Source organism: Mobula birostris, chromosome 29, assembly GCF_030028105.1.
Source record: "Mobula birostris isolate sMobBir1 chromosome 29, sMobBir1.hap1, whole genome shotgun sequence".
Classification (NCBI taxonomy): Eukaryota; Metazoa; Chordata; class Chondrichthyes; order Myliobatiformes; family Myliobatidae; genus Mobula; species Mobula birostris.
Window position 1 is genome coordinate 31,324,798 of NC_092398.1, and position 14,624 is coordinate 31,339,421.

Here is a 14,624-nt window from a genome sequence, read left to right on the forward strand (position 1 = left end):
GTCGGTTATAATCAATACCGTACCCGACTGGAAGCTCGAGAAGAGTTTATTCGTCATATACGCCAGGAAAGCACTAGGTCCTTTTTCAGGGGTGATTTGATTAAGGAAAAGACTAACAACCTTTTAAAGATTAGCTTTATCTGTCACATGTACATTGAAACATAAAGTGAAATACATCATTGACACCAAATCAGATCAGTGAGGATCAGCAGCCTGCACATGTCACCATGCTTCCGGCACCAACACAGCATGCCCGCAAATCACGAACCCCTAACTCATACCTCTTTGGAATGTGAGGGGGAACCGGAGCACCTGTATGAACCCCACATGGTCACAGAGCTCCTGTATAAACCCCACATAGTCACGGAGCACCTGTATGAACCCCACATGGTCACGGAGCACCTGTATGAACCCCACATGGTCACAGAGCACCTGTATGAACCCCACATAGTCACGGAGCACCTGTATGAACCCCACATGGTCACATGGAGGATGTACAAACTCCTTACAGACAGCAGTGGATATCGGACCCCGATCTTACAGCTGGTGCTAGAACTACCTTTGCTGGCTGAAGTTTGGGATTAGGGAACAGAGTCTAAAGAAAACTTCAACCCAGGCTTTCAGGAGAATCACCTGTACAGGGTGAAGGAGGGAGAGTTGGCATTAAGCCTGATGTCTTTAATTTTTATTTAGTCATACTGTATATCAGTTTAACAGGCCCTTCTGGCCTAACAAGCCCACGCATCCAATTATACCCATATAACTAATTAACCTACTAACTTGTATGGCTTTGGGATGTCGTAGCAAATGACCAACATGGTTTGAGGATGCGCTGGGGGCAGCCTGCAAGAATCGCCATGCTTCCGGCATCAACATAATCCAGAGCCCCCTGAGGAAACCAGATGGTTAAGGGGAGAATATACAAGCCCCTTACAGGCAGTGGCAGGACTGAAACTGGGCTACTGCTACGTCACCATGCACCCCAAAAGTCACCAAGAGGTAATAAGGAACATGAAGGATGAGATTCAAGATTCAAGATTCAAATTTATTTATCACATGCACATTAAAACAGTGAAATGTGTCGTTTGCGTTCACGACCAAGACACCCGAGGGTGTGCTGGGGGCAGCCGGCAAGTGCTGCTGCACACTCTGGTGCCGACATAACATGTTGACAATGCTCAACAGCACGGCAAGCCCCGTTCCTTCCTCCCGCACAAGCACAAACACAGTCCCCCAACCTCAGGACAAGGCAGGAGGAACAGGCAAAGACAGGCCACAAAGCAATTATGAATGGTAGGGCAGGTCTGAGAGGCTGAGTGGCCTCCCCCTGCGACTGGTGATGTGTTCCAGATGGAAGTTTCAGTCCGAGCGCACCCTCGGCCAATGTTGCACGTCTTCTTCGTTTCACTCCCAGCACCGCAGGTTTAAATGGCCCCATCTCACAGGCAGCGTTCTTCAGCACCTGATAACAGAATGCGCCGCACACTCCAGACACAGTTCCATACCCATGTGTCACAACCCCTGGCCTATCCCTTGAGATATTAACACTATCACTTGGTCAGATTGACCTTTGATGGTTTCTTATTCCAGATTTCTTCAAGCATCTGCCTCAATCACATTCTTATTTACCAATGTGTGAACGCGCAAACACCTCCGTGGATGATCTGTGGATTCGTGTACTCACTAGGGCCTTTGATCCTGCCAAACCATCCAAATGAACATGGCTGGTTTACTTGTTTTGTCTGTTTGTTTATTTATTTCTTGAGATAACGTGCAGAATAGGCGCTTCAGGCCCTTCGAACCATGTCGCCCAGCAATCCCAGATTTAACCCGAACCTAATCATGGGGCAATTTACAATGATCATTTAACTTTTGGACTGTGGGAGGAAACCAGAGCACCTGGAGGAAACCCGTACGGCCAAGGGGAGAACGTACAATCTCCTTAGAGGTAGCAGTGGGGATTGAATCTGGATCACCTGTACTGCAAAGCGTTTTGCTCACCACTACACTTAAAGCTGATACAGACATCATCGACAAGTGGGTGGCTTGGTAGTGTAGCAGTCAGCGCAATCACTTTACAACCCCAGCGATCACCAAGGGGTTCAATTCTTGCCTCCCTCCGTAGGAAGTTTCTACACTCTCCCTGTGACTGTTACAGTTTCCTCTGGGTGCTCCAGTTTCCTCCCACATTTCAAAGACATGCATAGAACATAGAACAGTATAGTACAGGCCCCTCAGCCCACAATGCTGTGCTAACCTTTTAACCCATTCTAAGATTAACTTAACCTTTCCATTCTATATGGTCCTCCACTTTTCTATCATCCACGTGCCTATCTAAGAGTTTCTTAAATGTCCAAATCAATCTACCTCTGCGCCACCCTTCACAGCGTGTCCCATGCACCCAACTCTCTCTATGTAAAGCTTACCTCAGAAATTCCTGCCTATGCTTTCCACCGATCACTTTAAAATTGTGCCTCCTTATAGAAGCCATTTCCACTCTGTGGATGTACGGTTGGGTTTAGTGAGTTGCGGGCATGCCGTATTGGCACTGGAAGTGTGGCAACATTTGCAGAACAATCCTTGGAGGCTGTGTTGATTACTGACACAAGACAATGCCATCCACTGTATGTTTTGATGTTTCAAAGTGCACATGACAAATAGATGTAACCGGGTGACCATCGGATCTTATTCAGTATCGTTAAAAGTGTACTTGGGCATCCATCCGGGTAATGCCAGAATAGTTGCCTGTGCCTTTAAGGGAGATGGTGATGTCATTACGCACGCACGGGATAGTGGAGAGACCATTTTTGTTTTCTGCTGAAGACGCTGTTGGGGCGTTGGAATCCGGTTCCTCCCAGAGTGTGCTGGACATGGTGAGGAAAGATTTTCACAAGTAAAGGCATCGACGCTGGATCGCGTGGCTTATGTAAAGTTCCTCACCATCCAAGTAGAATTGCCACTACCATATTAGTACGGTATTAGTTCTGGTATTTTTTATACTGCATACGCAATTCTGTCCATACACAAGGATGTGGATCGAAAGCTAAACTGAGATTGTAATGGCAAGAACTGGTTGTTAATTCATTCGTTCTGTTTCGCGACCCTTTTCTGGCACTTAAACATCTAAATAGTCATAGTCATACTTTATTGATCCCGGGGAAAACAGATAATGGAATTAAAACCGGAAAAAGTATTTGTTGTCCCGAGTGTGTACTTTTCCCCAGGCTACATAGAGATAATCTATCTAAAGAAGTATTGAATATGGAGATACAGATTCAGATTTATACATCATTTGTATATTGAAACATGCAATGAAATGCATTGTTTGCACAACAACCAACACACCTAAGAATGCACTGGGGTCCGGGCGCCAGAGTGTATTCAAGCAACCGAACCCAAAGTTTGAGCAACGATTTATGCGCCAGGCCGAACCAGAAAGTTTGGCCAAATTGAGGCGGCGGGGTCCAGGCCCCAGAGCCTATCAAAGCGACAGAGGCAGGAGACAGGCGGGTTCAGCTTGCTGCTCTGTGAGGTTTACTCAGGTCTTCGCTGAACTAAGGGTCTGTGGGCTTCAGTTCAGAATGCTACTTGCTTGTGTTTGTGTTTTTTCTCTGCACATTGGGTCTTTTCATGGCCTTTTTTTAATAGGTTCTTTTGGGTCTATTGTTTTGTGACTGTTCCTTCATCTCCTTGTAAGGACATGAATCTCAAGTTTGTATAAGGTATACATACTTTGATAATAAATACACTTTTAACTTTGAATGTTCTGGAAACAGCCCTAAAGTCTCTCCATCCAGTATATCATCCCCACGATGTTCAGCAGAACAACACAAGCAACATGAACAACAACAGCAGCAACAGAACAAGTCCCTTTCCCACATTCACACACACACAGACAGGTCTCCAACTCCAGGACAGGGCATCACCGGGCTTCCAGTGGACTCTCAAGAAATGGGGCCTCCATCCTAACATAACCATCACACCCCCTCTCATTCTGTGCTCTCTCTCCACTCCTGGTTAGGAGGCAGAAACTAACTGCCTGATAAGATGGATTGTTACATCATCCCTTTTCAGGTAAGTCCGCTGATTTAGTGTAAGTAGCTACATCCATGACTCTGTGGCTAGACACAGGATAAACACCATCTATCAATTTGCTAGATCAGCAGAATCTCAGATGGTGATGAGGAGTGGCTATACTTCATTAGGGGTTTGAGGAGATCTGGTATGTCACCATACACTAGCAAATTTCTACATATGTCCGTGGGTAGCATTCTGACGGGTTGCATCACTGACTGGGGTCGATGCACAGGATCAGAAAAATCTGCAGAGGGTTGTAAACATTTCAAATGTTGAAAGGCATGGACAGAATGGATGTGGCAAAGTTGTTTCCCATGATGGGGGAGTCTAGTACGAGAGGGCATGACTTAAGGATTGAAGGGCGCCCATTCAAAACAGTATGCAAAGAAATTTTTTTGTCCAGAGGGTGGTGAACCTATGGAATTTGTTGCCGTGGGCGGCAGTGGAGGCCAAGTCATTGGGTATATTTAAGGCAGAGATTGATAGGTATCTGAGTAGCCAGGGAATCAAAGGTTATGGTGAGAAGGCGGGGGAGTGGGAATAAATGGGAGAATGGATCAGCTCATGATAAAATGGTGGAGTAGACTCGATGGGCCGAATGGATGACTTCTGCTCCTTCGTCTTATGGTGAACCCAGCCAGCACCATTACGGTCAGTAGCCTCCCCACCATCAAGGACATCTTGAAATAGTGATGCCTCAGGAAAGTGGCATCCACAATGAAGGAGCCCCCCCCCAACACTCAGGATATGCCCTCTTCTCTTTAGTACCGTCAGGGAGGAAGTACAGGAGCCTGAAGACCCAGACTCAATGCTTCAGGAACAACTTCTTCCCCTCAGCCACTAGATTTCTGAATGGGTAATAAGCCCATGAACACTGTCTCACTATTTTTGCTCTATTTTTGCACTGCTTATTTAATTATTGATTTATATGTAAGGGGTTTCTTCTTTTATGTTACTGCGTAGGCTAATTAAAGTGGCTTCTTTGTTATGTTATAATTGAAATGGCTTCTTTGTTATGTTAACTGCTGAGAAAGTCCTCCCGCTAGCGGTTTGTTTCGATTATGTTATTGATAGAGGATGAACGAACCAATTGGGATAGATGTTATTCTTTCTGTGTGTCTGTAAGTTATTGTGATGCGCGAGTTTTTGGCAGAAGGCGGGAGAGAGAGTCAGAGGATGGACAAGGTGCTGTGAGTCCGCTAACGGGGTCAGACCCCGCGTGGGAGTCCGAGGTCCAGGGTGTTCGGCGAGGAGAGGAGATGGAGATGGACTCATGTGGAGTGTCTGGTCGACCACCGTTGTTGGTCCCAGGTGGCAGGTCGAGGTGGTCCGAGGGGATCGCAGGGTGAAGGAGGGTCCCGAGCTCTAACTGTTTGTGCATGAAGAGATTGAATTTTGATAAGTGTGGTGCCTTTTATCTTCCTTTTATATATATTAATTATATAGTTCCAGTAATATCTATAAACTGTAATTCATTTAATCGTATCTGGTGTATTGTCTATTATTTGTCGGGGTGGGATACATCACACAGCATCCACACAAACTAATTACCCAGTTTGGCGGGGCTGAGGGCACTTCCCCTAGACGACAGCGAGCTGAGCAACCCTGAGGCTTGCCAGGGGGGCTACATATATATACAGTATTTTACGGTACTCTATGTATTGCACTGCACTGCTGCTGCAAAAAACAATTTCATGACACGTCAGTGATAATAAACCTGATTCTGATGGCGAACAAAATTTGATCCTTGATCCTACATCAAATCTATCTAAAGAAAATAGATATCCAAACATGCATAACCATCTCATCCCCTCTCAGCCGTGCTCTCTGCAGAGCTGGCTTGGAAACAGAAACCAGCTCGCTGTTAACTTGGATGCTTACATCACCTCGTTTTGGGGAAGTGCACCCATTTAGTTCAAGTGGATATCTGACGGGACTGGGCACTAATTACTTTAATGCAGCGACTGTGACGAGATGCCTGTAATTTATTGGTGGAGTGACTCAGCCTGCATTAGTAGGATTGTGTCACCACATTTACTGAGCCATTAATGAGCAGAAAGGGACAGCAGACTGTTGATAGATTGAAGGTGGGTGGCATTCCATTGTGTGAAAGCAGGACTTGTCTGGGTTAACGATTTATGGTTTTGACCTCACCATCTTTCTGATGCAAATCCCTGTGAAAATGAACAGCTTTTGTTGTACAGCCCTAAAACTCCAGTTTCCAGTTTATAGTTAAAACACTAAACTGTTCAAGGTGACTGGCCAATGCCCTTGAGGATTAATCAGTCATTTCTTGCAGCGCAGCCTTTGGTTGTTAATGCAAAGAACACATTTTCCTGAATGCTTTGATGTGCGTGTGTTAAATAAATGAATCTGAACCACCACACTGGTCACCCCACTATAGGAAAGCTACCACTGAGCTGGAAAATGTGAAGATTGTCGCAGGAAATGAGGGACTGAGTGATGTAGAGAAGCTGAGCAGTTGGGACTTTATTCACTGGAGAGTAGAAGAATGAGCGTTGATCTTACAGGGATTTTTAAAATCATGAGGGCATAGAGAAGACGAATGTACAGTCTTTCCCCCCCCCACAGTTGTGGAATCAAGAATAGGTTTAAGGTGAGATTTAATAGGAACCTGAGGGGCAAATATTTCACCCACTGGTGGTCCATACTGTTGAATTGAGGTGCAGAATTGTTATTTTTCTTGCAGTTTAACTTTCCGATACTTGTGTGTATTTTCATATAATCCCCTATATACAGTATATGTGAATTTTCCAGTAGTTACGGTACAGTTGCTCTGTATTGTAGCAGGTGTCACAACACTTGAATCTGCTGTTTTACAGGTTAATTGTTCTAATCGAAAACTTGTTATCTCTAGTCTGAGTATGAAACGAACACAACTACTTTATCCTTGTTCTGTCGGCAACCCTTTCTTGTTTGATTTTTTTCGATCTTGTAACATTTAACAAAATCAGAATAGTAGTAGGCAGCTGTCAACCCCAGGGGATCATGGGTTTGCCCCTCTGTCCTCTCCAGGGTGCAAGCCTGGGCGGGAAGATTTGAAGAACCGGTTGTTGCCCATGCAGTGGGTTCCCCCTCTCCATGTCACTGATCTAGTCCAAGGGATGGGTATGCACCATTACAGCTTGGCACCAGTGTCATCACAGAGGTTGCCAGGGTGAACTTGTAAACAACATCAAACTGCCTTAGGGACCCCGGCTCTGGATTTCAATATAAGCAACAAGCTTTATGCCACACTCTTGACTTCTGAAGAGCCTTTGGGTCACAAAAGACCTAAAACAGAGGAGTAGAATTGGGTCACTCAGCTCATCAAGTCTGCACCAGCTTTCCATCATGGCTGGTACATTATAACCCTCAACCTCATCCTCTTGTCTTCTCCCTGCAACCTTCGACACTCTTAATAATCAGCAATGTATCAACCTCTGCTTTAAATATATACAATGACTTGGTCTTTGTGACAAACAATTCCACATTCACAACCCTCTGGCTAAAGAAATTCCTCCTCATCTCTGTTCTAAAGGAATGTTCTTCTATTCCCAGGCTGTGCCCTCTGGTCCTATACTTCCCCACTACAGGAAACAACCTCTCCACATCCAGTCTATCCAGGTCTTTCAATATTCAACAGGTTTCAATGAAATATTTCACAAACTGTATGTTAACATTGCTTTTGCTTTCCTTACTATCAACTCAACCTTCAAGTTAAACTTTAAGGAATCCCACATAGGCACTCTCAAGCCCCTTTGCAGCTCTGATTTCTGAATTTACTCCCTGTTTAATAATCGTCTATGCCTTTATTTCTTCTACAAAAGTGTAAGAACATACACTTTCCTACACTCTATTCCATCTGCCATTTCTTTGGCCATTCTCTGTCTAAGTCCTTTGCAGACTCCCTAATTCCTCAACACTACCTGCTCCTCCACCTATCTTTGTTTTGTCCACAAACTTGGTCACAACGTCATCCATTCCATCATGGTGAGGAGGGGCTTCTTCACACAGGGAGTGGTGAATCTGTGGAACTCTCTGCCACAGGAAACAGTTGACGACAGTTCATTGGCTATATTTAAGAGGGAGTTAGATATGGCCCTTGTGGCTAAAGGGATCAGGGGGTATGGAGAGAAGGCAGGTATAGGGTTCTGAGTTGGATGATCAGCCATGATCATAATGAATGGCGATGCAGGCTCGAAGGGCCGAAAGGCCAACTCCTGCACCTATTTTCTATGTTTCTATCATTCCACACAAAAAGAAGCAGTCCCAACATGGACCCTGTGGGACTCCACTAATTACCAGCAGCCAATCAGAAAAGGCTCCCTTTATTCCCACTCTTTGCCTCCTGCCAATCAGCCAACCTTTTACCCAGACTAGTATCTTTCCTGTAACACCATGGTCTCTTACCTTTTTTAGCAGCCTTGTATGTAGCACCTTGTCAAAAGGCCTTCTGAAAATCCAGGCAAACAACATCTACTGACTCTCTTTTGTCTATCCTGCCTGTTATTTCCTCCAAGAATTCCAAAAGATTTGTCAGGCAAGACTTCCCCTTAAGGAAACCGCGCTGACTTAAGCCTAAGATCATCAGATCCAACATCGAGGGCCTGCCCTGCTATCTGATGTCAGAAATCGGTGGTGAGGGAGGTGCAGTGGGAGTGGCAGATTCCCCTGCCCCTACCCAACACCTTACACTCCCTGAATCACACTCATACCTTCGGGTCAGAGGAAATAGTTGAGGCAGGTAAAATAATATTTAAAAGGCATGTGGACAGGTACATGGATAGGAAAGGTTTCAAATAGCATGGGCTGAAGTGAGCATATGGGACTAGCTTGGATGAGTGTCTTGTTAGGGTGCTCTGCATGACTCTGTGACGGTAATGATACTCACACAAGTGTCGGATCACCCGTGGCTTCACATTTGAGCACAATGTCGTCAGTCGGGAAGACTGTGTAGTTCTCCGGTGTCTGCTCGGTGACCTTTGGAGGTTTTGGCACTGCAAGAGAGGAGTGAGCAAGTGAGATTCCACAAGCAGTCAGATATCAACTGAGACCGATCCCTACAAGCAATGACTGCGCACTGACATTATACTTTGGTGTTTAGTCATCTTTCATCATCATCAGCATCATTTATCATCGTGTGCCATGTCATGTGATCATGGGGTTCCATCTGTCTTTAATCCGATCGTTGCCCTTTCACACTGTTTGTTCTTATTCTTTTCCCTATCCATGACCATGATTGTTCTTGGTAAACTTTTCTACAGAAGTGGTTTGCAATTACCCTCTTCTAGGCAGTGTCTTTACAAGACGGGTGACCCCAGCCATTATCAATGCTCTTCAGTGGTTGCATAACCAGGACTTGTGATATGCACCAGCTGCTCCCACGACTTCACGTGACTCTAATTGGGGGCTTAGTTGATGCTACACCTTGCCCAAGGGTGACCTGGAGGCTAGTGGAGGGAAAGAGCGCCTTACGCCCTCCTTTGGCAGAGATGTACCTCCACATCGCCACTTGAACCATCTGTTACCAATCCAATTCACATCTATTCACATCTTGGCATGGATACATCCCTTACCCAGGAGAAGCTTGATGGTGGGAATGCCTTACCACTGGTAGGTACAATACCAGCACATCCGTCATAACAAAATGCCACTCAGGGATGTTCAGAATACAAGGACATGCCTCTAGAACAGAGATGAGGAGGAGTTTCTTCAGCCAGTGGGAAGTGAGTCTGTGGAATTCATTGCCACAGGCAACTGTGGAGATCAAGTCACTGGGTATATTTAAAGCAGAGGTTGATAGGTTCTTGATTAGTAAGGGTGTCAAAGGTTACAGGGACAAGGCAGGAGGAGGGATAATAAAACAGCCCACGCTATGAAACCTGAACTGCACTCTCTGTAACTTAGCACTTAATACCTGTTTTCCCTTGTACTACCTCAACTTCCTGATGCGATGAAATGATCTGTGTTGGCATGTAAAACCAAGTTTTCCACTGTGCCACTAATGAAGCAATGTACCTCACCCAAGTGGGCAGGGTTGATAAAATGGAAGCTACTTACATTTCTTTTGCAGATTGTCTGCAGGTCCACACAAAGCAAGCAAGAAGGAAGAGAAAAGCATAGGAGGGTTACTTCATTATAAGATTAGTACACCGCCACTTTTTCAAGTTCTTTTAAGATGTCACATTTTTGTGTCTGACAGTCCTAGAAACATAGAAATATTGAAATACAGCAGAGGAACAAGTCCTTCAGCCCCACAAAGCCCGGAACAGCCACTACTGAGCACATTTACAAAGAGTGCAGCCACAAGAAAGCAGTACCTATCATCAAGGACCCCCACCATCCAGGCCATGCTCTCGTCTCACCACTACCAACAGGCAGGAGATACAGGAGCCTTTGGTTCTACACCACCAGGTTCAGGAACAGTTATTACCTTACAATCATCAGACTCCTGAACTGGTGTGGATCACTTCACTTACCTCAACACCGGACTGACTCCACAACCCATAACTCGCTATTAAGGATTCTACAACTCACTTTCTCAGTATTATTTATTTCAATGGTTCAGTTTAATGTCAAAGAATGTATACAGTATATAACATGAAATCCCTACTCTTCACGGACATGCATAAAACAGAGAAAACCCCAAAAAATGAATGACAGAAGAACGTTAGAACCCCAATTTTTAAAAATTATTTGCATAGTTTGCCTCTTTTGCACATTGGCTGCTTGTCAGTCTTTGCTTGTGTAGAGTTGTTCATAAATTCTATTGTATTCCAAGGTTGCCTGTGGGAAGGTGGATCTCAGGGTTGTATACTGCGTACTGTGATAATAAACGTCCTTTAAATCTTGAATCTTTGAAAATGAATCTCAGGGTAGTATATGGTGACAATTTGATAATAAATTTACTTCGACTTTAACCCACTCATTAACATCAACCCTACATTAATATTGTTTTCGTCCTCCAACATCCCCATCCTTCTAAGCCTCAAGCACACACTCAGGGCAACTTACCGTGGCCAATTACCCCACTAACTGCATGTCTGGGATTTGGAAGGATTTGGGGGTAAAATCCATAATGAACATGCCAACTCCACCCAGACAGCGCCTGAAGTCAGGATCAAACTCAGGTCTCTGGAGCTGTGACACACTGAGCCACAGAGCTGCCCTTCTCAACATTGTGCAGGCCATATTTCAACTTCTGGGCTCTGTTTTTATTAAGACTACCTTGACGTGCTATATCCATGCTCAAACACACTTTTCCACACTAACATCCTCTTGCCTGATGCAGGACTGATTGATGAGAGCCTTGCTAATGTGGTTAAAAAAAAAATCTGGAAGTGACTCTCAGGAGATCTCAGGGATAGGGCTCACCAGACAGAGGGTTGTGGACTTGGCCAGTTCCATCATCGGCACAACCCACCCCACCAGTGAGGACATCTTCAAACAGCGATGCTTCGAGAAGGCAGCATCCATCTTAAGGGACCCTTACTATCCAGCACATGCCTTCTTCTCATGACTTTCATCAGAGGGGTGGTACAAGTGCCTGAAGATGCACACTCAGTATTTTAGCAGCAACTTCTTCCCCTCTGCTATTACATTTTTGAATGGTCCATGAACCCATAAACATCAACTCATATTTTACTCTCTTTTTGCACTATTTATTTTTTATATTTCTTATTGTAACTTATATTAATTTTTATGCCTTGCACTGTGCTACTTCAACAAAACAACAAATTTAACTGCATAAGACAGTGATATGGAGGGAGTTACAGAGACAGTCAAGATGTGGAGACTGGAGCAAGTTGCACAGGTAGGGAGAGGTGTTTTGGCTGGAGTGAGTTATAGAGATAGGGAAGGATGTAGGTGTTTGAGGATGGTTACAGAGATAGGGAGGGGTGTGAGGACAGGAAGCAGTTACAGAGACGGGGAGGGGTGTAGGAGCCAGATGGGGTTACAGACATAGGGAGGGTTGTAGGGGCCAGGTGGGGTTACATTGATAGGGAGGAGTGTAGGTTTGGAGGATGGTTACAGAGATAGGGTGGGGTGTAGGGATCAGATGGGGTTACTGAGATGGGGAGGGATGTAGAGGCCAGATGGGGTTATAGAGAGAGGGAGGGAGGGTGTAGGGGTTACAGAAATAAGGAGGGGTTGCGCTGGTGTGAGAAAAGACGTCAGTGATAACACGGGGAAATGTGTGATCAGGGGTACTGCATCCTAGGGTCCTCAAAACTGCCCATGACCAGGAGGAAAAGAGTGCATCTCACCAATAATGCACACATCTGCCTGCAGCACACTTTTTAGCAGTCACACACTACCTGCAGTCTATTACTGAGCCAGCAGATTTCACAAATTGCTTCTTCAATCTGGCGTCTCACACAAATCTGGTCAATTAAGGAGCTATTACAGAATTCATCCTGTTAATAACACGCGGCCTGACAAAGACAGAGCAGCTCGGGTATGCACACTATAGACCGTTGAGGGCACTGGGGAGTGAAGTTTATATCAAAGGAGGGGAAAACAGGAAAGGCACAGGGAGTGGCTACAGAGAACAAAGACATTATAGCACAGTACAGTACCTTTGACCCACAATGTGCTGACCTTTCAACGCACTCTAAGTTCAATCTAACCTTTCCCTCCAAAAAAGCCCTCCATTTCTTTATCATCCATATACCCATCTAAAAGTTTCTCCAATATCCCCAGTGTATCTGCCTCTACCACCGTCCCTAGCAGTGCATTCTGGGAACCAACCACTTTGTCAAAAAGCGTTACCTCTGACATCCCCCTGTACTTTCTTCCAATCACCTTAAAATTAAGCCTCCTCATATTAGCCATTTTCGCCCTGGGAAAAAAAATCTCTGGCTAGCCACTCGATTTATGTCTCTTATGATCTTGTACACCTCTACTAAGTTACCTCTCATCCTCCTTCACTACAAAGAGAAAAGCACTGACTCATTCAACCCATTCTCATAAGACATGCTCTGTAGTCCAAGCAACATCTTAGTGAACCTCTTCCACATCTATAATGAAGTGACCAGAACTGAACACATTATTCCAAGTACGGCCTAATGGATTTTATAGACCTTTAACATTACCTGGCGGCTCTCAAACTCAATCCCCTGACTAATGAATCACTTCACACTATTCTGGGTTGAGCTCTATCTGCTACCTCTCAGCCCAGTAGCATCCTGCCAGTATCCTGTTGCAACCTATGACGAACCTCCACACTATCCATAACTCCATCAGTGGAGGAGATGGAAGGTGCAGAGGAATGTACTGACGGACTGTGGAAGAGTGGGATAACACAAGTAACAGTATAGAGTAGGGCCGAATGACCTCTTTTGATTATGTCAAAGAGTAGAGAAGGGCAGCAGTTAGCACAATGCTTTACAGTGTCTACCCACCATTGTCTGTAAGGAGCTTATGTGTTCTCCCTGTGACTATGTGAGTTTCCTCCGGGTGCTCCAGTTTCCTCCAAAAGTGTAAAGGCATACTGTGGAGCTAGGCTTAGGGTTTGTAAGTTGTGGGCATGCTATATTAGCACCGGTAGCATGGCAACACTTGCAGCCGGCCCCTCGGACTATTGACACAAACAAGCATTTTCACTACGTGTTTCAATGTACATATGACAAATAAAACTAATCTAACATTTTGCACAGCACAGTCCTGAGGAGACACCAGTTTGCTTGGAGGGTGGAGCAAGCTTGAAAAAAAGTGAGTGGGGGCAGTCGGCATATCTTGTATGCCACAGTCACATCGAGACACCAGATTGCTTGGAGGGACAAAGTATTGAATACAGGAGTTGAGATGTAATCTTGAAAATATATATGATGCTGGTGAGGCCTAATTTGGAGTATTGTGTGCAGTTTTGGTCATCTACCTACAAGAAAGATGTAAATAAGGTTGAAAGAATTCACAGAAAATTTACAAGGATGTTGCCGATTCTTGAGGACCTGAGTTGTAGGGAAAGGTTGGATAGGTTAGAACTTCATTCCCTAGAAAACTGAGGAGAGGTTTGATAGAGGTATAAAAAATGGAAGCAAGCATTTTTCACTGAGATTGGGTGGGACTACAACTAGAAGTCATCGGTTAAGGGTGGAAAGTGAAATGTTTAATCTTCACTCAGAGAGTGGTGAGTGTGTGGAACAAGCTACCAGTGGTGGGTGTAGGGTCAGTTTCAACACAAGAGAAATTTGGATAGATACATGGACGAGAAGGATATGTGAGGGCTATGGCAGGTCAATGGGACTAGGCAGATTAATGGTTTGGCACAGACTAGATGGGCCAAAGGGCCTGTTTCTGTGCTACAGTGTTCTATGACTCCAATCTCTTTTGACTCGGTACCTCACAAGGTGCTTCCTTCACATTTTGTGGGGCGACAGGCCATCCATTGGTACTGAAACTGAGCAAGAGGATATACTGTGAGGGGGACCACCGCTCTCTACGTGCAGATACACATGTAGTGCCTATGGAGGTCTCGCACAATCTGAACACCAACTCAGCAAGAGTTACCTCTCACCATGTCTGAAAGCTGTCACATGAAC

At 45.0% G+C, this 14,624-nt stretch overlaps 1 protein-coding gene across 4 annotated transcripts in view; it reads right to left on the reverse strand.

The window, feature by feature from the left end:
• Positions 1 to 14,624, reverse strand: part of l1cama (L1 cell adhesion molecule, paralog a) — a 325,567-nt gene that overhangs the window by 102,664 nt on the left and 208,279 nt on the right. For 3 of the 4 annotated variants that reach the window (XM_072246918.1, XM_072246919.1, XM_072246917.1), the window contains 2 exons: positions 10,141 to 10,158; positions 8,972 to 9,077 (listed from right to left, as the gene is read on the reverse strand). In XM_072246918.1, the coding sequence (XP_072103019.1) occupies positions 8,972 to 9,077; positions 10,141 to 10,158 (124 nt within the window). The remainder of the gene's footprint in view (positions 1 to 8,971; positions 9,078 to 10,140; positions 10,159 to 14,624) is intronic. The other variant, XM_072246920.1, reaches the window with a different exon arrangement.